General features: G+C 40.1%; 3 protein-coding genes and 1 long non-coding RNA gene across 7 annotated transcripts; 2 read left to right on the forward strand and 2 right to left on the reverse strand.

Moving 5' to 3' along the window:
• Positions 1 to 1,846: 1,846 nt before the first annotated feature.
• LOC105354736 (uncharacterized) lies at positions 1,847 to 2,827 on the reverse strand. Its single transcript, XR_909295.4, has 2 exons — positions 2,450 to 2,827; positions 1,847 to 2,373 (listed from the first exon to the last, which is right to left on the reverse strand). It is a non-coding gene; the product is annotated as an uncharacterized LOC105354736 (long non-coding RNA).
• Positions 2,312 to 10,748, forward strand: dnajb5 (DnaJ heat shock protein family (Hsp40) member B5). The gene is made up of 4 exons (XM_004072620.4): positions 2,312 to 2,451; positions 3,032 to 3,293; positions 3,364 to 4,025; positions 8,958 to 10,748. The coding sequence occupies exons 2-4, from the start codon at positions 3,083 to 3,085 to the stop codon at positions 9,189 to 9,191; spliced, it is 1,107 nt and encodes a 368-aa protein (XP_004072668.1). The 5' UTR covers positions 2,312 to 2,451; positions 3,032 to 3,082; the 3' UTR covers positions 9,192 to 10,748.
• A 509-nt stretch (positions 10,749 to 11,257) lies between these two features.
• akr1a1a (aldo-keto reductase family 1, member A1a (aldehyde reductase)) lies at positions 11,258 to 14,664 on the forward strand. 4 transcript variants are annotated; one of them, XM_004072419.5, is made up of 9 exons: positions 11,258 to 11,369; positions 12,035 to 12,132; positions 12,213 to 12,332; positions 12,675 to 12,826; positions 12,900 to 13,095; positions 13,176 to 13,225; positions 13,311 to 13,460; positions 13,540 to 13,699; positions 14,054 to 14,664. In XM_004072419.5, the coding sequence occupies exons 2-9, from the start codon at positions 12,052 to 12,054 to the stop codon at positions 14,117 to 14,119; spliced, it is 975 nt and encodes a 324-aa protein (XP_004072467.1). In that variant the 5' UTR covers positions 11,258 to 11,369; positions 12,035 to 12,051; the 3' UTR covers positions 14,120 to 14,664. The 4 variants fall into 4 exon arrangements, with proteins under 4 accessions (XP_004072467.1, XP_011477521.1, XP_011477522.1 ...); XM_011479219.4 differs by having other exon boundaries at positions 11,262 to 11,369; positions 11,990 to 12,132; XM_011479220.4 differs by having other exon boundaries at positions 11,262 to 11,369; positions 11,990 to 12,132; positions 13,540 to 13,712; positions 14,054 to 14,314.
• On the reverse strand, positions 14,446 to 22,274 carry vcp (valosin containing protein). The gene is made up of 17 exons (XM_004072418.5): positions 21,993 to 22,274; positions 20,085 to 20,196; positions 19,822 to 19,994; positions 19,604 to 19,746; positions 19,387 to 19,517; positions 19,172 to 19,303; positions 18,919 to 19,021; positions 18,637 to 18,770; positions 18,309 to 18,444; positions 17,136 to 17,248; positions 16,769 to 16,933; positions 16,543 to 16,665; positions 16,248 to 16,460; positions 15,839 to 16,147; positions 15,493 to 15,648; positions 15,226 to 15,380; positions 14,446 to 15,013 (listed from the first exon to the last, which is right to left on the reverse strand). The coding sequence occupies exons 1-17, from the start codon at positions 22,007 to 22,009 to the stop codon at positions 14,908 to 14,910; spliced, it is 2,421 nt and encodes an 806-aa protein (XP_004072466.1). The 5' UTR covers positions 22,010 to 22,274; the 3' UTR covers positions 14,446 to 14,907.
• Between the last annotated feature and the right edge of the window lie 23 nt (positions 22,275 to 22,297).

Here is a 22,297-nt window from a genome sequence, read left to right on the forward strand (position 1 = left end):
TGAAGCCTCATATTTGAAGTCAAAAACAGACTCTGTGTCTTTTATAAACTCCTCATTTAGTCAGATTTCTACTTCTCAGCTCAGAGGATGAAGTTTGCTGAAACATCCTGTATCTATGAAACACATTGTGTTGATACTGGCTCCATAGGATGCCTCATTCCACGTCCTAACACACAAACATTTGGTATTTACTGTATACACGTGACTTCAGGACCTGCTGAAAGGGTACTCCTGGCAGACACATCACTGTCTGGCAGATTCTATGTCACCATGGAAACCCAGCATCAGGTCAGAAATAGTCGTTCCTGGGCTGTTTAGTGTGTTCTGTCTGAGAGCAGCACGTGGAAAGTGATGGCATTTCTCATGACTGATACTTAAAATGCAGACACTTAAAAAAAAGGAAAAAAATCTGTTTCTCCTATTGAATTACTGCACTAACAGTTACAGTGAGATATCAAAGGCTGAGCCAAGCACGGCTGCATGAATAAAGGTCTTCTGCTGTGCAGCTGTTCAAGCGTGACAGCTGCTCTGACCAGAAGTCCTGCAGAAATGACAAAGGGAATTTCTCCGACAACCCCCCCCCCCCCCCTGTCCTCCTGCAGCTGCTGTACAAATCAGAAACTATACAGAGCAAATGTACGCAGCATGTCTGTGGGTGTCAGAAACTCTCACTCTCTGTACAATCACTTTTTTTCACCTAATCTTATCATCTGTCTGGTGACTCAAATTTAAATCAATCTTAATTTTTTGTTCCCTGTCAGACAGACATTGCTCTGCTTTGTGTGCCTCCCTGCGCACTTTAAAAATCCTCAGTTGTGACTCAGACTTTCAGCAGCGCTGCACTAATATGACAATTTGTCTGAAAGCTGAGGAAGCTGCTTGATGATTGATCAGCAGTGACGACAGTGAGAATGTCAAGTGGGAAAAAAATGTGTTTGACCCTCTGTAAATTCATAAATGTAGAATTAGCTTTTTAGTTTAAAATTTGGCAAATATTAATGCTAAAGAAATGTTAGGTTGACTACCAAAACCTCAGATCTCAGTAGCCTATAGGGTTTTCTTCAGGCGCAGAGGTAGAACAGTCATCTTCTGATCAAAAGATGCAGGTTCAGTTCCCACCTTGGCCACCTGTATATTGATGTGTCCTTGGGCAAAAAACACTGAACCCCACATTGCTCCAGGTAGTTATTGGTCGGCATCAGTGTTCTGCGGTGGAGCTACCATCTGTGTGTGTGGGACTGAAGTACTTGGGCCTTTAAGTTAGTATAAAGCACTATATAAGTATACATAATTTACCAAGTAACCCTTGTGCTATCCGAGGCACTTGAACATTGGGAGTTGGGTCATCTAGACCCACTAGACAGTGCTCTGAACCTTTTCTCTTCAATGATTTGTGAACCTCACTGGTGTCCATGGATTACATGAAATCTTTCCACCTTTGTCATGGTAGGGAGAACACGTCAATGTAAGGGTGGGGTCATCTAAGATAGCACAAGGGATAAGGATCAAATTATTTGAATCAGTTGTAGTAGTACACATTCTTTTACAAAGCAAACACTCCAATAAATGCAGAGTTTACTTATTTCAAATAACAGCTAGAGATTTTTTTTACGAAAGATAGATTTTAAATCTTTGTAATACTTTTACTGTTTTAAGAAATTGGGGCTGCAGTGATGTTTGCTTTCATGTCTCAAACTGCACCAGGTTCCCCTCCTCAGTCAAAAATCATCAGAAAGGTATAAAATAAATTAATAAGTTATTTCTCTTTGAATTATTAGAAATGGCTTTATCAGTTAAAGAACCATAAGTTCCTAACTTTTTCGTAAGGAGGGACAAGAGGTGTCCATAAGGAAATGTATCTTTGTATTGTAAAGACAGAGTTGTTTTATATTAATGACATGTTGCAATCCAGGTAAATCTGCTGATTTCTGTGAGTTCTGGTTCCACCTGGTCTGTAAAGATGGAAAATGAAAGTGGGGGTGTGTGAGGAGTCATCATCATATGACTCAGGAGCCTTTTTACACCAACTCATCTGGCACGACTCTATTCACGCACAGAACTGAACTTTATAAAGTCAGATCACGAAAAGCCTTGAATTGTTTTCAATAAACCAAAAGATCTGCGTCCTGATTCTCCCCTTCGTCTTGATTGTCAGAGTTTGTCATTGTCTTGTCGGGCTTTCCACGTCCCTCCGGCTCGCAGCACATCCGCAGCTCTGATTCGGGCTCCCTGCTGTCAGCGTGAGTCCGCGGCTCCACTGAAACGTCAGGCGGGCTTCAGCGTTTGCTCACCGGTTATTTCCGAGCGGATCCTCCCGGCGTCCTGACGTCAGTTTATAAGGAGCCAGCAGAGCCGGGGCGGCAGACAGCAGGGCTGAAGAGAAGAAAGAAAGGCAGAAATAAAAGCCGGACCATGCTGGTGTGAATGATCGTCGATCATCGTCGCTTACTGGTAGGATTTTATTCCTCTTAGTTGCCGTATTCGGTGTCAGACAGAAAGCTTCAGATTCATTTCAGTTCTGGTTGAGATTCGTCTTTAAATGTCCGATCTGAAAGGATTTGCGATCATCTCCTCGTTGAGGTGGGCGCAGACATTTCTCCCTCTTGGGGCTTTCGTGGTCCAACAGTGCTGGGAGGCACCGCAGTGCCTCAGTAAATAAATGGGGCTTTCTTTAGCCTGTCAGCTTGGGTTTCCTTTCCAGCCGGTTAAACACAGCGGAGGCAGACCTCCAGGATCACCTGCATCCGGCACTCACAGCGGCTTATTTCTGCTCTGCTATAATCACCAAATACTGTAAATGCACAAGCGTTTCCTTTAGTAATAATCCTAAAGTTGAGAAGGAGACGTCCTCTAATCAAGCAGATGGATGGGGATCCCTCTGCACTGGCATTGCAGAACCATAGCTACAGTTAACAAATCAGCTTTTTCTATTTCCAACATAAGGCTGAAAACACCAAAGAGAAGCTTTTTAGTCCAGACTGGACACTGACTTTCTACTTAAGGCTCTTAAAGAAAGTCTTTTCTCTTCTAGTGACCCAAACCTGAGCCAAAGAAGAGGCTCCTGACTCCCAACATTGGAAGAATGGGGAAGGACTACTACAAGATTTTGGGGATTCCCAAAGGCTCAAATGAAGAGGAGATCAAAAAGGCGTACCGCCGCATGGCACTCCGCTTCCATCCTGACAAGAACACAGATGCCAACGCAGAGGAAAAGTTCAAGGAGATTGCAGAGGCCTATGAGGTTCTCAGTGACCCTAAGAAGAGGGTGGTCTACGACCAGCTGGGAGAGGAAGGCGAGTCCAAGGCCAACTTTATAACTTTATTGCTTGTGTGATTTGGTCTAATCCCTCTTCTCCATCACAGGGTTGAAGACAGGTGGCAGCAGCTCATCAGGTGCTCCTGGAAGCTCAACATACCACTACACTTTCCATGGAGATCCTCATGCAACTTTTGCCTCCTTCTTTGGCGGCTCCAACCCTTTTGACATGTTTTTTGGCTCCAACCGGAGCCACAGTCGCTCCAATGGTTTCCCCTTTCACGGCGACCATAGCAACGACCCAGACCAAGACACAGAAATGGACGAGGATGAACCTTTTACTCACTTTGGGAGACAGTTTGGATTTCCAGGCGGGATGAATAATGGCTTCCCGGGGGAAGCCCGCAGGAGAAGAGGCGCTCCATCAGATCGGCCTGGGAACAACAGGAAGCATCAAGACCCTCCAGTGGTCCATGAGTTGAAGGTTTCTCTAGAGGAGATCTTCCACGGCTGCACCAAGCGTATGAAGATCACCCGCCGCAGGCTGAACCCAGATGGAAGGAGCATGAGAACAGAGGACAAGATCCTCAACATCGTCATCAAGAAGGGCTGGAAAGAGGGGACGAAGATTACTTTCCCAAAGGAGGGGGATGAGACTCCTGAGAACATTCCTGCCGATATAGCCTTTGTTCTAAAAGATAAAGGGCACACTCACTTCAGAAGAGATGGTTCCAACATCATTTACAACTGCAAGATAAGTCTAAAAGAGGTGAGCCCATCTTTCGTGAACCTACATCTCGCCAAACACTCGTGTGTGGTTTTTTTTGTGTGGCCTTTTTTCTTTAGAATATGTGAATTTGATTCCTAGTAGTCAGTGGGGAACGTTTGGAACTGAAATAGAGTGGAATCTTAAAGGCACAGGCACCTGGAATAACTTTTTTACAAAAGGCAAACTGTTTGCGTAAAAAGGTGTGATTGAAATCAAACAGCATAGTTTCTGGAGTGAGTTATATGTGCATAGATGAAGCTATTGCTGGATGGCAGGATCAGTGGAGGCAGTGTCTATGGCACTGCAGTGCTAGAGAGGCAACAGGAATTTGGTGTGACTGTGTGGCAGACTTCAACCCATCACTCCCACTGGTTCTGTGGTGCCGAATGAAATCATATAAGAAAAATATCAACCACGTCTGAAAACTTCAAGCCCTACACAGCCATAAACACAAATACAAGTGCACACATCTGAACCTTCAAACATATTTGCAAACAGCCTCAACTAAAGATGGATTGTTGTGCAACAGTGGTGATAATCCATGCAACTATTATAGTTACATCAGGATATTTAATTAGCCGCTTACAGACCATAAGGCCAACGGGTGCATCCCAGTAATAATGTTTCCAAATGTGACACTTGCTAGTCTGTTGTTCACAAGCAGGTTTTCCTTGAGTCCTACATGCTAGAAGAGTTGTTTGAAGGGCTGGGGGTTGATATTTTTTTGCAATTTAATCTGAATTCATGTTGATTTAAAAGAAAATCTATATATTCTAAATGCTATTTTCCTTGAAAAGAAATGTTTCAATCTGAAAATCAAGGTATTTGTATGATTAAAATTATTTCTTAAAACAAAACAGTTTTTATTTCATAACAAAAATTGTTTTGAAGAAAAATCAATAAATAGATTCTATGACCCAATATTACATCTTGTACATAAATACATAGTTATTCATTCTTTTTTTATCATTATATAAAAACAAAAGGCTAATTTCAGTTATATAAAGTATTAATTGTTCTTTACGTTTCCTGAAATAAATAAACAGAAAATCTGGCATACGACCATTGGAACTTAGATTTTAAGCACCAGAGGCTGCACGTCACAGTACACTGGGCTTGGTGAGTCACACAGATGAGAAAATGCTTTTTTATGTGATTAGACAGTGATTAAATTTGCATATTGGGCCTCCCACACCTAAAACCCTTCTTCCTTTATCAGCACAGCCAGAGAATAGACTTAGTTCCTTTGCACTAAAAGATCAGATTGGGATGGGACAGATATGGCTGAGGCGAGGGGGTGGGGGTCAGGGGTATATGAGAACTGGGTCAGATGATTCGGTTTCCAAAACAAATAAAAGCTTGCGTTGCATTATTCCTTTTTTCATCTGCTTTCTATGAAAATCAAATGCCAAGTGCTGCATACTATAAAAACCTAATGCCCAGTGTTGCTCATTATTCCAACAGATAATGCATTTTCATCACTGGGAGCATTTCTCTCTGAGTTATTTAGTCTAAAACCTGAAGATGAAAGTGGCAGAATGTCAAGCCCAGTTGATATTTTGGAGATGTAATTATTTTTGACAAATTGAAAGCGTTGGATGCTCTGCAAGCATTCGTTTTCAGCCGTTACTCACGAGCTGCAGAGCTTGACATTTTTGAGGGTCTTTAGAAATTGTCATCACTGTGACAGCATTGATTGTATCCAATAACTCAGTGAATCCCTTAAAACTCAACTATATCACGGACAACAGGAAAGTTGTCTTGGGAACCAATGAAGCCAGTGTAATGTGATACCATAAGACCAAGACAAAAATTTCTAGAACCTCTAAATGCAGCTTTCAGTTCAGATGCAAAACCCACATCCAGACACATATAGATGCTAATTGTAGCTGTTGGGCTCTAAAAATGAAATGCTGATCTTTGAACAGCCTCAAACAGATAGACACTGACAGACATTTTATGATGGTGCACTTTTAGATTGAGGTTGGAAACAAGTCCAGAGTTCTGTGAGAGGATTGATGACTCAAAACAAAACATAAAAGTTTAAGTATGTACATTAAAATGACAATCAACATACAGACTCAAGGAATAAATGCTGTTCTGGTGAGAAATCGTACAAGAGTAGCTAATGTCTATTGGCTTGTTGGCCAGCCTTTGAGGTATTGTAGTCTGAGCTGAGGCTTTTGCCATCAATGGATCCTCTGATCAGCTGGCAGTACAGTATGTGTGAAGCACCATGGCAACCCGTGTCTGCGCTAGAGATTCACATTACTCAATGGAAGTGTTTATAACAAGAAGATGAGCCTCTAGTGTCTATCACAATGAAGTCTCACACAACTGAATGTAGTGGGTAAATGGCAACTGTCATCTTTGTCAGATAAGTTCACCAACAGAACTAATAGAACATTCCTCACATGTGATAGCATGTATCACATGTCAGAGGTAAGACAATACAAGCAGAAGCACTAGTACTTTATGAGCCACTGGTAGGATTGCAGATTTTAGCAAAACTCAAGGATCTAAATGTCGAAACAAAGGCTGTAGAAATTCTAACTTAGACCCCATTTAGCAAATGAATGCCTATTATTAGCTCCACGTCCATCTTAAACAGTCCAGCTGGAAACCTTCATTCAGTATTTATACTTCTGATGTCTAAATCCCATTTTGAACGGATGTTTTTACTACCTTGGTGGATGAATTACTCAAAAAAATAGGACACAAAGCTATAAACACTTGTAAAGGCTCCATCATATTTGTCTTCCTTTTTAAAGGACATTGTCACGTGTTACCTCATGACAAAATGTAGACCTTGAGGTTTTGTAAAATAAGTAAAAATGAAGACAACATTGACTACTGAAGGAAATGTTTATTTACATGTCTGTGTGATTTGGGTCAGACCTACTTTGTCTTCTTATTAGCATTGCAGTAATGCACAATGCACTCATGAAAGAGTACTGATGTGAAAATTGGGTTGAACATTTAAAGTAGAAAATGTCCCAAGGATGAGGCGTAAGGACTACTAGCACACATTTTATATTTATATCACCATGGTTAACTCAAAAGAAATATACAAAGGTGCATTTAAAATGATCTCAAAGTGATAACCTTCACTAAGTTTGATAATGATTCCATTTAACACATTCCAGATGTTAAATGTGCCTTAATAGGGACAAATCTATACTTCATAACATTTAAAGACTTTATTAGTCCTATGTGTCTGAATGCTAATTTTGTGTGTATTATTTTAGTTAAAGACCTTTTTTGGACAAACTCTACAATATTTGTTGACTAAGTCTATTATTTTTGCCAAAATCAGACAAAACTACCAGTCAAAAAAAGTAAAAATATATACAGTTATTGTTCCCAGTTCATTCAGCTTATCAAACCTCTTGATAATCCTCATGTCTTATTGTTTGTTCAAGATACCAAATACCTATGAAATACCTGGGAAACTAAAATTTCCTTTTAGTGTTGATAATCATATTTGCTAAAGTTGGACATTTTTGTGACCCTGTTAAAGTGGGATGCTTAACATTTCAAAGATTCCTATGATTATTTGGAAATTAGCTTGGTTACAGAGAATATAATGGCATAGTAAAACTAGAATAATTTGATGCACTGGAGGAGTCTCGCTGTTTATTTTTGGTTCATAAAGTATAAGTAAAGTCCCCTTAAAGCTTCATGTGATATCTATGAGAAGTGAAAAAATAATCATTCTTACTTTTAAAACAAACTAAGGTATTGCTTGTTATACGTTTTTATTTAATTTTTATTACTTAAATGATTGACTCAAACATTTTACACTGTGAATTACAAGTGATGAATAATTGATATTTTTCCTTCAATTTCATGGTTTTCATTCCTTAAAACCATCTGCCTCATAAAGGAGGAACAGTTTGTTCAAGAGTACACTTAATGACTGAGCTGTGGGTGTAATTACTTGTTCTGGTCTATTAAAAACGGGCTCTCTGAGTGGTTTGACGGTTGGGCTAGATTCATGGGGCATTGTGATAAGGAGTTAAAGTTTTGTCTGTGTCTGTGAGGGGAGGTAGTGCACCCATGAGTGTGTGGATCTGACAAGCCCCCCAAGTATTTACAAGCTCAGCCAATTCCTGCTTCAACTCATTAGCCCGAGTTATGAGACTGTTGCTAATATTAGTCTCCTCTGCAATACCCACACATAGACACACAAAAACACACAGCATTTTGTACATCTAAAATCAAATCTAATTCCATCTCGTGTTATTTAGTGTCAAACCACATCCTGTAAACCTTACCAGCAACCTGTAAAATGTGTTTTAATCCCCATAAAAGGACAACTTGCTGATTATCTGATGAGGCCCTAACAAGGTAAAAAAAGAAAAGCAACACACACTAACACTAGTTTGACAGTTGTTCTTAGGGGGAGATTCCATTGACTTCTATTCCATTCATCTGCAAAGCCCAACCCCAACCATTACCAGTGGAAGCCTAAATGTGATCTATATTCACAGTAACATTAGCCTTGGAGCTAACTAGAAGTTGGAAAAAAACATTATTTTTTTCATTTTCCGAGTCTGTATAAAGACGACTTGTCTTTAAAAAAGTTGTAAATTTTCCCAGAAATAGCAGTTAAAATTTAACAATTACAAGAACACCCAAATGCAGCAGTGGTGTGTTCACTCACAGGCGGTCCTTAAGGATGCCCTTTTAGATTTGGGTTTCCATGTTGATATAAAAGCAAGAAACACAGAAAGAATCTAGAAACTTAACACATTAGCATGCAACCAACACAGAAAGAACAACAAAGCTTGTCTTATGATAACATGAGGTGGGGGATGATAAACTCCAGTTTTAACTCATGGAAAACATGATGTCACAGAGATATTAATGGCTTTGGCATTTCTTGTGCTGGAAGGATGTTAACCCTCTGTGTGTTTTTCCCCTGTCTAGGCTCTCTGTGGCTGCACCGTTAGTATTCCCACGCTGGAAAACCGGGTCATCTCGCTCCCCTGCCTTGACATCATCAAGCCGGGAATGGTGAAGCGGCTCAGAGGCGAAGGCCTTCCTTTTCCTAAGAACCCGTCGCAGCGGGGTGACCTCATCGTGGAGTTCTCTGTTCGCTTTCCTGATAGGATCCCACCGCAGTCCCGAGAGATTATCCGACAACACCTTCCCTCATCCTAAAAGAGCATCCTTTTTTTTTCCCTCCACCGCCTCACACACCAGTCTAGATCCAGAAAAAAGAACTACCAGTAAAAATTCTTGATCTTCTGTTTAGTAGTTAGGTAGTTTCCCTCTCCTTTTCCTGTTTCAGTGCATGCAGCGTTACACGGATGCCTGGGACTTCTCCCCAGGAGTTTGAGGAGATTTGGCTCACGCTCCTGCAAAAGGATTCGAGCGGTGAAGCTGAGGAACTGTGGCTTTGACGGGCTCCTTTTTTCTTAGCAGCTTTGTACGGATTTGTTATTGGTTTTATAAGCTCTTCAAGTCTTCAAACCTTGTTTTTTTTTATATGACCTGTTAGGAATTTTTCAAGTAAAAAGGACTTTTTTCTGAAATTTTCTTTCCTAAAAATTTTAAAATAAGATGTTTTTCTTTGTACCTTGATTGTGCTAGCAGTTGTAATATGTTCAGTGCACACTAAAACTGGACATGGGATTTAGTTCAATTCAGCTCTGTGCATAAGCTTTTTTTGTTATGATCAGTCTCCCTCAAAGTTTGTTAACACAGGGAATTCCATGACACACGTAAAGCCCCAGTGCTTTATGGTTTATATCGATGTAATTTAGTTCCATGGATAAGTTTGGAAATGACAATCATACACTGTAAGAGCAGTGTGAGCTCAGAATTTATAATCTACATGTTAAATGGGTGCTTTCTCTTCTGAGCTGCTGGCTGCTCTGAACTGAATAGCCTTTGCTCATTATCTAAGCGGCATAGGTGCCTTAGCCCAGTGCCACACCAACCTTATACGCGACAAAAACTCAGAGGTAGGTGATGTTGTAATGTATACAAACAGACATGTTTGAACGTAAGACTCAATGCTGTGTGAGACATTCACAACTGAGGAAAATTAAGCTATCAAAACATGTGAAGTTCATAAAGTACTGTAAGCAGAGAAGAAATGAGACTGAGAGATTGGTCTATGTATTGGTAAAGTGCTATCTAAGTTCAGGATGGATTTCCTGGAGGACCAGAATCATGGCCTCATTTTTTTACCTTAAAAGGCCTAGATTGCTCCGCAATTTTGGTTGTGGACATTCTGTTCTCACTTGTGGCATTTGAAGGCCATGTTTTGGTGCTAACGTGAGCATTGCCAAAAAATAAATGGTATATCTGCTGGTTTCATGGGATTGTTGTGGTGTGATGAATGCATCTGGCCACTGGAGGAACTGTACTTTAAACTTTGCCATAATGATCAGTTGGTAGAAATTCTCATTCAGTGTTATTTTTAACTTTCCAGAGGCTGTTCTGGGTCTCAGTTGCAGGGGCTTTGAATGGGTTCAACTGATGATTGATTAATTCGGGTTTGTGGATTCTGTCAAAACTAAAGAGTTGATGGAACAGATCAGAACGCCTAGTCTGTGTGACTAGCCTGCCTCCTAAAGCCTCTGAAGACAATGAAGAGTGGCTGTAACCAATAAAAGCAGCAGCTGCTGCTGAAAGACTGTGCTGATGTACATTAAAAAAAAACTATTTATTAACTTTTCAGAATGGAACAAATAAACTAAAATGTGTCAAGTTGGTGTCACTTCCTTATATTCTGAAAAAACCTTTTAAGTTCCCTTGAACTTTTAACACAGTTTCTATTTTTTTTAAAGCAGCAAACCCCTTTTTTTATTCTTAGCAAGACATGTATGTGACCCATATTTGTATTTTTTAGATTTGCTGATTTACATAATGCACTGGAAATGTGTCGTCTGATAAAAATATAACTAATATCTTGAAGCAAAGAGAGAGAAAAAAATCAACAAAAATCCCTTTGAATACCAGTCTAACAGCATTCATTCTTATTTTCTAACTAAAGAGGGATGTCACCACCAATTCCAGCCATAATACTAAATAGAAACACGTTTTACTGAAATGTTACATTTTATGTTTGATGAGCAACATGTTAGGTTTCTGAAACTGAACAAAAAAGTGTTTAAATAGGAAAAATAATCAGTTCAGCCAAAACAAAAACAACTAAATGTTGTTTCTTGTTTTTTATCTTGGGGGATTCTGGCATCAATGTTTAACTGTGAGCACAGTGGAGTTTGGACACTTCCCATCACTGCTAGTTATGGATAAATAAAGAGAGACTTCGACCTCACGCTGCCAAAACCCAGATGGACGCAAACCTCACTTTATAAGTGATTCAAGGTAAGAACAAAAAAGAGATTTGATCGTATTTGGTCCGATTATTCGCCTTTTGACATGCAGCTGTAGCTGAAAGGAATCAGGTGAGGCGATCTGCTTTAGGAGACTGAGATGATGGCTGTGTTTTAACGATCAAAGTGTTAGAGTGCAGATAGAACTGGAAAATGGTAAGCTGCATGCAGGATGCTTAAAGTCTGCAACAATAAACTGTGCCTAATGGCAATATCAGCCATTTCTGGCTGTGTGGTATGTTTCCTTCAAAGTTTAAATATCCGCTGAGCTGTTTGACTCAAAGAGAAAAAAGAAGTAGGTCAACTGAAATTTTGTCTGCTGTTTTTATGCTGGATAGCTAATGCATTCTCTTTTTTTTTATATGCAGAATTCATAGACACCCAGTTTTGCATTTATTCTCATGGGGATGTTGAGTTCATTCCCTTCCATTTACAAAGCCTAACCTTAAACCTAGTTCATTTCAAACTGCTTTACATGTCTTAACCATAACCAGAATTACTTTGAAAACTCACACATTCAATTGTCCCCAAAGGATAATTAATGAATCCATGTGTGGGTGTATGAGTAACAGAGTGTTAGGACTGAATGGTCACTGTACCCACTCCCCATAGGAGTAAACCTGACACATTCCACTGTAGCCGTCTCTCCATCGGCAGGTCCTCAAAGTTGCAACATGGGCACTTTTGTGACTCTCTCATCGGGCCAGAGGATGCCCATGATTGGACTCGGCACGTGGAAGAGTTCTGCAGGACAGGTACAGTTATAAATATGCAGATCTTGTCACCGAAACCCAAGCTTGAATCCTAAAGAGCATGAGAATCCATGCATTTTCAGGTGAAACAGGCGGTGGTGGCAGCTTTAGAATGTGGCTACAGGCACATCGACTGTGCTGCAGTCTACGGCAATGAGCAGGAGATTGGAGAGGCTCTGGCTCTGTGTGTTGGTCCGGGGAAGGTAAGACGCTTTTCACTAAAATTGGGTATTACTGTTGATTAGTGAGCTAAGAAGCAGAACCGTAAGTCAATTTTGTTATTTTTTTTTATCACATTAGCTCGATCAATAAATTGGCCCATCCGATCTTGGTTGTGCAGCATTTCATTTCCAAACTACTGTTAATGCTAGGATAAATCTAAATTGTATTCAACACGTTTAGCTGAGGAAAATTACCACAAAGGTAAAGGTTGGAACCAAAGTATACCAGCCCTCAAGGTCAAAGGGTTTTTAAATGTTTTTGATTTTATTTTTAATGGATTCAGTTTAAGTACATTTGCACGAGCATGGTCCTTTTTACACCAGACTCTGAGGCGTGAAGAGCTCTTTGTGACTTCCAAACTGTGGAACACCAAGCATGATCCAGAGGATGTGGAAGACGCCTGCAGGACCAGTTTGGCCCACTTGGGTCTTTCTTATCTGGACCTTTACCTCATGCACTGGCCCATGGCTTTTCAGTGAGTGGTATTTAGGAGAACGTGCCCCGCAAAACAGATGCATTTTATCACAAACACTATGCTGACGTTTCAGGAAAGGGAAAGAGCTGATGCCCCGAAGAAACGATGGAACCATCTGCTACTCTAACACGCACTACAGAGATACTTGGAAAGCCATGGAGAACCTGGTGGATAAAGGTCTTGTGAAGGCTATAGGATTGTCCAACTTCAATGCTAGGCAAATGGAGGAAATCATCCGTGTAGCAAAACACAAACCTGTGGTGAACCAGGTTGAACTATTTCTACATCTTTAATTAAATTACAATTCATTACAAAATGAGAACCTGAGAATTAAAGTCTTACATTACAGGTAGAATGCCACCCTTATCTGTCTCAAGCAGACCTTCTGTCACACTGTCAGTAAGTGAGACACAGAAGATCTTAACTTTTCTTCTAAGACTATTCAAAACTCTTCATAAACCGCACTCTTTTCTTCTGTTTTCAGGTCTTTGGCAATTTGTGTGACGGCCTACAGTCCTCTGGGGAGTGGAGACAGACCCTGGGCATCTCCAGATGAACCCAGTCTACTGGAGGATCCTAAACTGGGGGTAATCGCTCAAAGATACCAGAAATCACCTGCTCAGGTGATCCTCAGGTATGACCAACCATCTTTACAACTCACATACGCCTTCAGATCCAACAGAAAACTAAAACGTAATCATCTCACACCTTAGGTGGCACATTCAGAGGGGCGTGGCATGCATCCCCAAAAGTGTTACGCTCTCCAGAATCCAGCAGAACCTGAACGTGTTTGATTTCAACTTGTCGCAAGAGGACATGAAGCTGATCAATTCTTTCAGCTGCAAGAGGCGTTTCATCGTTCCGACAGCAGTGGTGAGAACTCAATGTATGAACCTATGTGCTCTCCCCCACTCTTAATGGGGGGGGGGGGGGGGAATTCAAGTCACTTAATGGTCAAATGAAGTATTGCACCACAACTCTATTGGGTAAAGCTCCAATTACTGTAGGCAAAAAAGCTCAGGCTGTGAATTTACTAAGGGCCTGGTTAGAAATTTAGGATGTATGGAGAAATGTTAGTTCAGATCATGAAGTTATTGGGAATTCTAGAAAGAAAGAAAAAAAACAGATACCCAAAAAAAGTGTAAACCATGTATACCATTTTTTAAATGAATTGTTTTTTCTTGCAATTTGCATTTTCTGACCAAAACATTTCCAACTCTTTTACAGAAGGATGGCAAGACAGTGTGGAGAGATGCAGAACATCCACATTTCCCTTTCCACGACGCCTACTGAGTCTACACTCAAGACCAACTAACTTGTTGGGAATAAATGCCAACAAGGACACACTTTAGGAGTGACACTGTTGACTGACAGAACTGCTTTCCAGTCAATACATTTTCATTTTTTCCTTTAGCAGCATTAAAACACTGAAGCTTAAACGAGACCTTCTGTAGTTAAGTGGAAAAAATAAAAACTCTTGCCAACACCCATCTTTTGCATCATTAGCTAGGATTGTGTACAGTTTGCATGCAAAGATGTGGGTTTAAATAAAAATAATTAGGGGGTTAGATGCCATAAGGAATCTTTGCCCTTAAAGAGGAAACACAAAAAACAAAATATTTCAATTTCTTCAGATTTTATTTTCAACAACATAACCTTGACAAATCTGTAATACATTATATGCTACTGTTTATTTTAAAAAAGAAAGGAGAAATATCAGCAATGTGTTTTTTTTGTCTTTCCAAGTCTCGCACATATTCCAATCAGCATAGCCATTTGTGTTGAGAAATACAGAGAATGAGGCCACTCAAAAAAAAAAAAAAGAAAAAAAAAAGAAACCCAGTCACCCAGCCACCCCACTGAGAAGAAACTCTGCGTCTGACTCACCTTATATTTCCAAAATCCCCAACTCAGAATGAAGTCAGGGTAAGCCAATAAGCTACATGCTTTCTCAATATGGGGGGGGGGAGAATAAAAAAAAAAAAAAACATGAAAGAAGCACAAAGTCCTAAAAATGTGGAATCTGGTGAGAATTTGTACAGGTGTGATCCCAGTACTGGCCACTGAGGGGCAGTCTGCTTTTATCCGTAAAGATCATCATCATTATCTTCATTGAACACCGGACCAGTTCCCGCTCCGCCTGCACCATGACTTGGACCACTTCCTCCAGGAGTACTAGAGGGAAACCTGAAAGGCAAGAAAACTTATTACCTACTTTTGTGAAACCCAACAATTTTCTAATATTGTAAACAGATAATACAATCCTTCTGAGGCCATTGTCGTATTAGGATGCCCCCCTAAACAAAATGCAGCTTTGGCTGCTGTTGACTTATTTGCTCATTAGAAGTACTTCAGCATCTTCCACATTGGAAAAACATTCCAATTTCACAGCTACAGACCTGAAGCTTCCAAATCCACGGCTCTGCTGCAGTGTCTGAGCAAACATCTCATATTTGCGAATATCATTGTCACTGACAGAACGGCGAGCAAATCTCATTGCTTCTTCAAAGTGGTCTTTCCTGATTTCTGGAACAGGATCGTCCTCTTCAACTTCCTGTGAGGGCATGACGGCACAAAAAAACAGGATGGAAATGGTTAGGTCCACAAAGAATCCCAAGCAGTGCAGATGTTCATTCCAGGATAAGCAGCATTTGAACAGTCCTGACCATAGCAGATGGGTTGGTCTGCCTTTCCCTCTCTCTGCGGATCTCACTCTCAATGCTCTCTCTGATGGCCAGTTTGCACGCCCGCTGGCAGATCTCGGTAAGATCTGCTCCAGAGAAGCCGTTGGTCATCTTAGCCAGGAAGTCCAAGTCCACATCCTAAATTTTGTAAAACTATTAGTTTATTTTTTCCAAGTGGAGAGAACATTTGTGCAATAATACCAAAGTTGCTTTTACATTGGATTTGAAAACAAATGCCACAGTTGGTGGACCTTCAGAAAAATCTACACAACTTTTGTTACACAGATAAAGCTTCATACATCCTGGTGGTGGGAGGAACAACTGTCACCTTGCTGATGGGACTCTTGCGGAGGTTGGCCTTCAGGATGCTGATCCTGCTCTTCTCATCGGGCAAGGGGATGTAGATGAGCTGATCGAGGCGGCCGGGTCTCAGAATGGCAGGGTCAATGATGTCTGGTCTGTTTGTGGCTCCGATGATGAAGACATTCTTCTTGCTCGACATTCCATCCATTTCCGTCAGGATCTGGTTGATCACGCGGTCAGCTGCTCCACCGCCATCACCAACGTTGCCGCCACGAGCCTTAGCTATGGAGTCAAGCTCGTCAAAGAAGAGAACACATGGAGCAGCCTGACGAGCCTGGAGACAAGACAAAAACCAAACAGGTTTATTTCGTTTTACAACTTTATGTATGAATTCTTTAAAAAAAAAAAAAAAGGGGGGGGGGGGGGTCGCTTACCTTGTCAAATATCTCCCTGACGTTGGCCTCAGACTCTCCAAACCACATGGTGAGCAGCTCAGGTCCTTTGATGGAGATGAAGTTTGCCTGGCATTCGTTGGCAATTGCTTTGGCCAGCAGAGTCTTACCACAACCAGGGGGACCATAGAAAAGTACACCTTTGGAAGGGGTCATGCCAAACTTCAGGAACTTGTCTGGATGCTCCACTGGGTACTGAATTAAGGGAAGGAGGATGCACATTTACCACAGTCCCAGACATTTCAATCCCGGCACTTTCATATGATGTTACACATACCTGGACCAACTCCTGCAGCTCTCTCTTAACATCTTCCAGACCTCCAATATCATCCCAGGTGATGTTGGGAACTTCAACAATCGTCTCCCTCAGTGCTGATGGGTTACTCTGGCTCAGAGCCCACTGCAAGACAGCACTGATCGGGTTAGCATTGATCCAGCCCAGTGCTAGCTGTGTGTACTAATGGACTACTATATGATTTCAAACGATTCCATTACAGGTTTACCTTGAAGTCATCCATGGTAACAGCAAGTGAGTTCATGACTTCAGCATCGATGGTCTCGTCCTCAAGGTCGATCAGGTCCATCTTCTTTCTAATGGCCTGGAGAGCAGCCTCAGAGCAGAGAGCAGCCAGATCTGCACCTACATGACCATGGGTCTCATTGGCAACCTGCAAAAGACAATCAAATTCACTGTAGAAACCAAAGTTACACCACTATGTAAAAAAAACCTGCGATAATGATTAATTACATTTTAACTTAAAATATTCACAAACTAATAGAAAAAAGAAATTTATCATTTATCAAGAAAAAGGCATCTACTTGAACATGTTGTATTTTGGACAAAAATAAAGGACTTTTGAAGGCACAAACCTGTTCCAAGTCCACATCATCAGCCAGTTTCATGTTCTTGGTGTGAATCTGCAGAATCTCCAATCTGCCGGTTGCATCAGGGATGCCAATATCCACTTCTCTGTCAAAACGGCCTACAATGGAAAGGTGTGAAAATAAAATTGGATCAATGAAAATGAAGAAGTTTACCATCTATCTAAAAACCTAAAATTTATAAGATCATCAACTTAAAAACTTCTAACTTAATTCATTAAATTTGTTGAATTTCTTTACCAGGCAAAACATTGACCTCCATTTTAAAAATTGGAATTCTCTTTTTTTTCTTTAAATCAGAATATGAAAAGTTATTTAATTGAAAATTTATAAATTTGAATTGAATCAAAATATATTTATTTGAATTGAAATAGACTTTTTCATCCTTACTGGGATGACAATAGTTTCTAAAGTGCCAGCAAGAAATTTTGTTTCAACATGTTAGCAGCTTAACTTGCAATGCATTTTCAAACAAAATGAACAAGCCACAGGATTTCTTAAGAAAACCTGGTTTGGAAAAACAATTTGTTTCATTAACAAGAAAAAGTTTCTTATTAAAATGAAACTTAAAAAAACCCAAACATTTAGGAATAGAGTGCAACTTAAATTCTATGGTTGAAAGTAGGTCTGATGTTCAAAAGTCTTAACTGCACAGGATCATTTTAAGTCAACATTAGGGCTGCACGATATGAAGAAAACTCGCGATATGCGATATCAGTGATTAATATTGCGATAACGATATAATTTGCGGTATATAAACAATTAGCAAAACAACCAAAAATATTATTCCCATTCCATTACAACAGCTTAAAAATTATACTACAAATGACCCTTGTTGACATAGGAGGCGAACATACAACATAATAGGGCGCAATCCGATTAGTTAACAACGTGAAGGGGTCCACCTGATTGCTCAAATGCAGAAAGGGATACTTTCAATCCATTAAACACTTCAAGTTGCCATAAGATTGTTTGGCCACATCTAAGGTAACCATTTATTGCAAATTTGCTGTCTTTTGCGATATGCATATTGCACAGCTTGATATTGCGATAACAATAAATTTGCGGTATATTGTGCAGGCCTAGTCGACATTCAAATAATAAAAGGCTGCGGGGTGAAATCTAAAACGAGCGACCTAAGGGCTTCTAAAGACTGTTTACCAAATCTCCTGAGAGCCGGATCGATGCTGTTGGGTCTGTTGGTGGCAGCCATGACAATCACATGAGCTCTCTGTTTCAGACCATCCATAAGAGTCAGCAGCTGTGACACAATGCGCCTCTCCACCTCCCCATGAGTCTGAAAAAGCAGAGTGCCATTAGTAAAATGTGTCTATATTTTTTTTGTCTCAGCTAATCTAAAGCACATAGCCAATACAGTCACTAGTACATGAATTTAAAAGAGAAGATACACAAAGAATTGCTGTGCTTTCAAGGGCCTGAACCTAAAACTCATAGTGCACCGACAAAGTTACCACCCTACATTACTCACCTTCTCTCTCTTTGGAGCGATTGCATCAAGTTCATCAATAAAAATGATGGCAGGAGCATTTTTCTCAGCTTCTTCAAAGGCCTTTCTCAGGTTACTCTCACTCTCTCCAGCCAACTTACTCATGATCTCCGGGCCTGAAATAGAGAGAACGATACTTTAACAAGAAAATATCATTGAACACAACGATTCAGATAAATACAAGCATAGCCAATCAGAACACTGACTTTCAGCATCATCTCACCCATACTAGAAAACTTTACATCCAAACGGATATATTCATACCATTAATAAGAAAGAAGAACGCTCCAGTTTCATTGGCCACAGCCCTGGCGATTAAAGTTTTTCCAGTTCCAGGGGGTCCATAAAGCAGGATTCCACGAGGGGGCTTATTTAAAACGAAAACAAAAAATGTGGGGTGAGAGCTTTATTTAAAAAAAATTTTTTTTTAATTTTAAGTGTACAATCCCATTTATCACACACAAAACCACTTGTGTGATTCAGTACCATATTTTCCCTTCAGGTTAGCGTTCCTCACCTTGACTCCTATGGCCTTAAACAGTGCCGGGTGTCTGAGAGGCAGCTCCACCATCTCTTTGATCTGGGCCAACTGCTTCCTTACTCCTCCAATATCATCATAGCCCACTTCGTTCAGAGACTCTTCCTCATCCTAAATGTTTAAATATACAATGTTTAAGTTTTCCTTTATTTGGATTTCTTTCCCTCCCGCCAGGGCCAACATCTGAAACTCACCTCCCTCCGGATTGGCTCACCCTCACAATGAATGACTGTGTCAGGAGCAACGATACAGTAGGGGGAAGGATCTGTCTCAACCACCTTAAACTCCACTGCACGCATGCCTCCTCTGACCAGAAAGATGTCACCTTAAGAGAAATAATGGTTACATTGTGTTTTACAGTAAAATAGACTGGCATCGGTCTTTAACTTAACAATGGATCTCAGCAATCACCTTTGCGGATTGGCCTGTAAGCCTCCAAGAAGTATGGCTTCAGGTAAACCTCAAACAGGTTCCCAGTAATTCCCTCTACTGTGTCATCTATTGGAAGGACGTGAATCCTTTTCCCATATTTGACATCAGGACATGGCTGAATGCTGAGGGTGACATTAAAAACCATGTTACACATGGTACTGGGTGGAGATTAAAATACAAAAAAGCAGGCTTCTCACCTGATGACATCACCGAGACGGACTCTCAGATTGTTGCGCACCACCCTGTTCATGCGAACCTTTTCATCTGAACAGGTGTCATCGGAGAGTACGATGCACACAGTCTCTCGTCTCTTCTTTCCCTTCATCAGCACTGTGTCTCCACGGAAGAGCTGCAGCTCATCCATTTTGGCCTTGATTGAAAAGTAATGTTATTAATAATCTTTACACTTGAGAGAATTTGATTTTGTTGCTCTAGCTCAGAATAAACCTTTTTTTTTTACCTGAGACAGAGAGACTACACTGTTGTCCTCATTGATAGACTCATCAACAATCAGTCTGTTGGGCCTGCTCTTTTGTTTCAGGATTGCTGTTGATAAATCATCATTTTTGGAGCTGTGTTGACAAAGAAAAACCGTGTTAATATACAAATACATTTTTAAGTTGTCAAAAATCTCAACATAGAAAAATAAAAAGGGGCGATGTGAAGAATATCTAAAAGACCTAAAAATTATAAACTTCTAACATGTTTTCTAATTTTTTTTGTTTGATTCACAGACCTTAAAGAAATGACATTTAAAGTACAATCATTTTAATCAACCACAACCTTTGATAAATCTGTCAATAAAGCAGCTAACTTTGCTCTATCGTTACATATTAATCAATAAAACTGAGGCTTGAAACCAAATGCTACTGAGCTTGTCAAAAACACAGATTGATTCCATCCTAAAAATAAGGTATTACAGTTATGTGTGTACAGTACAAAACAGCTAGTTAGGCAATACAATAAAAGAATACAGTTATAAAAGTTTCTTAATTTAGGTGAATAGGTTTTGAGTATTTAAAGCTGAATATTATTCAAAAGAAATTCTGATACCTATTTCTTAAATAAACTTGTATTTAATGTTGATTTTGGTTGATATCAACAAAGTTCTATAGATCAAGTATTTATAAGAGTTTTTTTTAACTAGTTATTTTTCTTTTTAAAGAAAAATAAATATTGCCAAGATTTTTTTTTTTTTTTTTTTTAGCTTGAGTACCATTTTAAATTCGGCATGAGTCTTACAACGAACTAACTAAGCACAGACATTTCCTATTACCGGCCTAAATTTACTTTTTAGTGTTTACGAGTCTGGGTTGCTTTTACTAATGCATACATACAAATGCAATTTTCTGCTTTTTCTAGTTTCAAGACATGCTAACGGATCTATTACACAACACTGGGCGACAGAATTGCGCTATTCAAATTTTTATTATTATTCGTAGAGTACACGAAGATCAACTGTAGATATGAATTAACCATACATTTATGTCTCAGCTGACGCGTTTCGAGAAAACTCGTTGCCAGTTTCTAGGGTTTCTCTTTTAGGTTGCTAATGTTAGCATTGCGCTAACCGGCAGGCTAGCAAGAAAACCCAGATGACACAGCAAAAGAATATGAAAACAACTTTGTTAGCCATGCCCTTCATCTAACGATTTACGTTACAACTAAAGATAATACTAAACGTTGTCACTACTATTTAATAACCTTTAAAAGTTTAATGTAGTGCAAAAACGTCTGGGCTAACGATGAATATAACCCACGTATAATGACTTAGATGTACTAGTCTATTAGCATGTTTAATTGCACTGTAGCGCAGCAGTTGAAGACAGCTAGCTCACCGCGGACAAAACTGCCGACCGGCTTCATTTGTCTACCCACTAGCCCATCATACAACCGTTTTGGTAGTGTTAAACACTTTGTAGCATGTACTTGTCCCTGTAACTGGTTTTCCCAAAATCTAAAAATAGGCCAATAGCGGACGGGCCAATTTCTTGGTGTGATGGTGGATGGCTTTGGCCTTGACACTGCTACTAAGCTAACGTTAGCACAGAAACACGACAGGATGACTGCGCTGTGAGCTCACTGTCACACAGTTATCCAACTACATGTATCCAATCAATCATCACGATGTATTGACAAAACTGTCGTTTTTTTCTGGTTAAGAATGGTTGATAGAATTCGAAAAAAAAAGTGCGGAGATTGAAGTATCTGACCCCGTTAGCTCATTTGCTATCAAACTCGGCAATGCATTAGCATTAAGCTAACTAGAAATACTAACGTATTCGAACCAATTGGGATTTCACACGGTTAAAGCTAGCAATTATATAAAAATGATAATCGATTCAATCTACGCTATTTTTTTACTTACTCTCCTCCCGAGGCCATGGTCGTCCACCTAAATTGCTTGTAATAAGTTAATTCTACCTAAAATTCCGAGACTTCACCGGTTTTCGCTACTTCTCTGAGAAACCACAAGAAAGAGTAGCAGATGACGTGCCGTCTTTACGCTTATAGCATGAGTCGGACGCTTCCGATCTCGTAATTGGCTAAGAACAACCCATCAAAATTCGATAGCCAATCAAGAAATAGGAGCTCGCCGTCACCAGGAGCAGTGTGGCAGTTTAGCCCATTACGAGGGCGGAGGGGAGTCATATTTTCATCAAAATCTCTCCT

This window comes from Oryzias latipes, chromosome 9 (genome assembly GCF_053564925.1).
Source record: "Oryzias latipes strain Hd-rR chromosome 9, Olatipes_Hd-rR_3.1".
NCBI classification, from domain to species: domain Eukaryota; kingdom Metazoa; phylum Chordata; class Actinopteri; order Beloniformes; family Adrianichthyidae; genus Oryzias; species Oryzias latipes.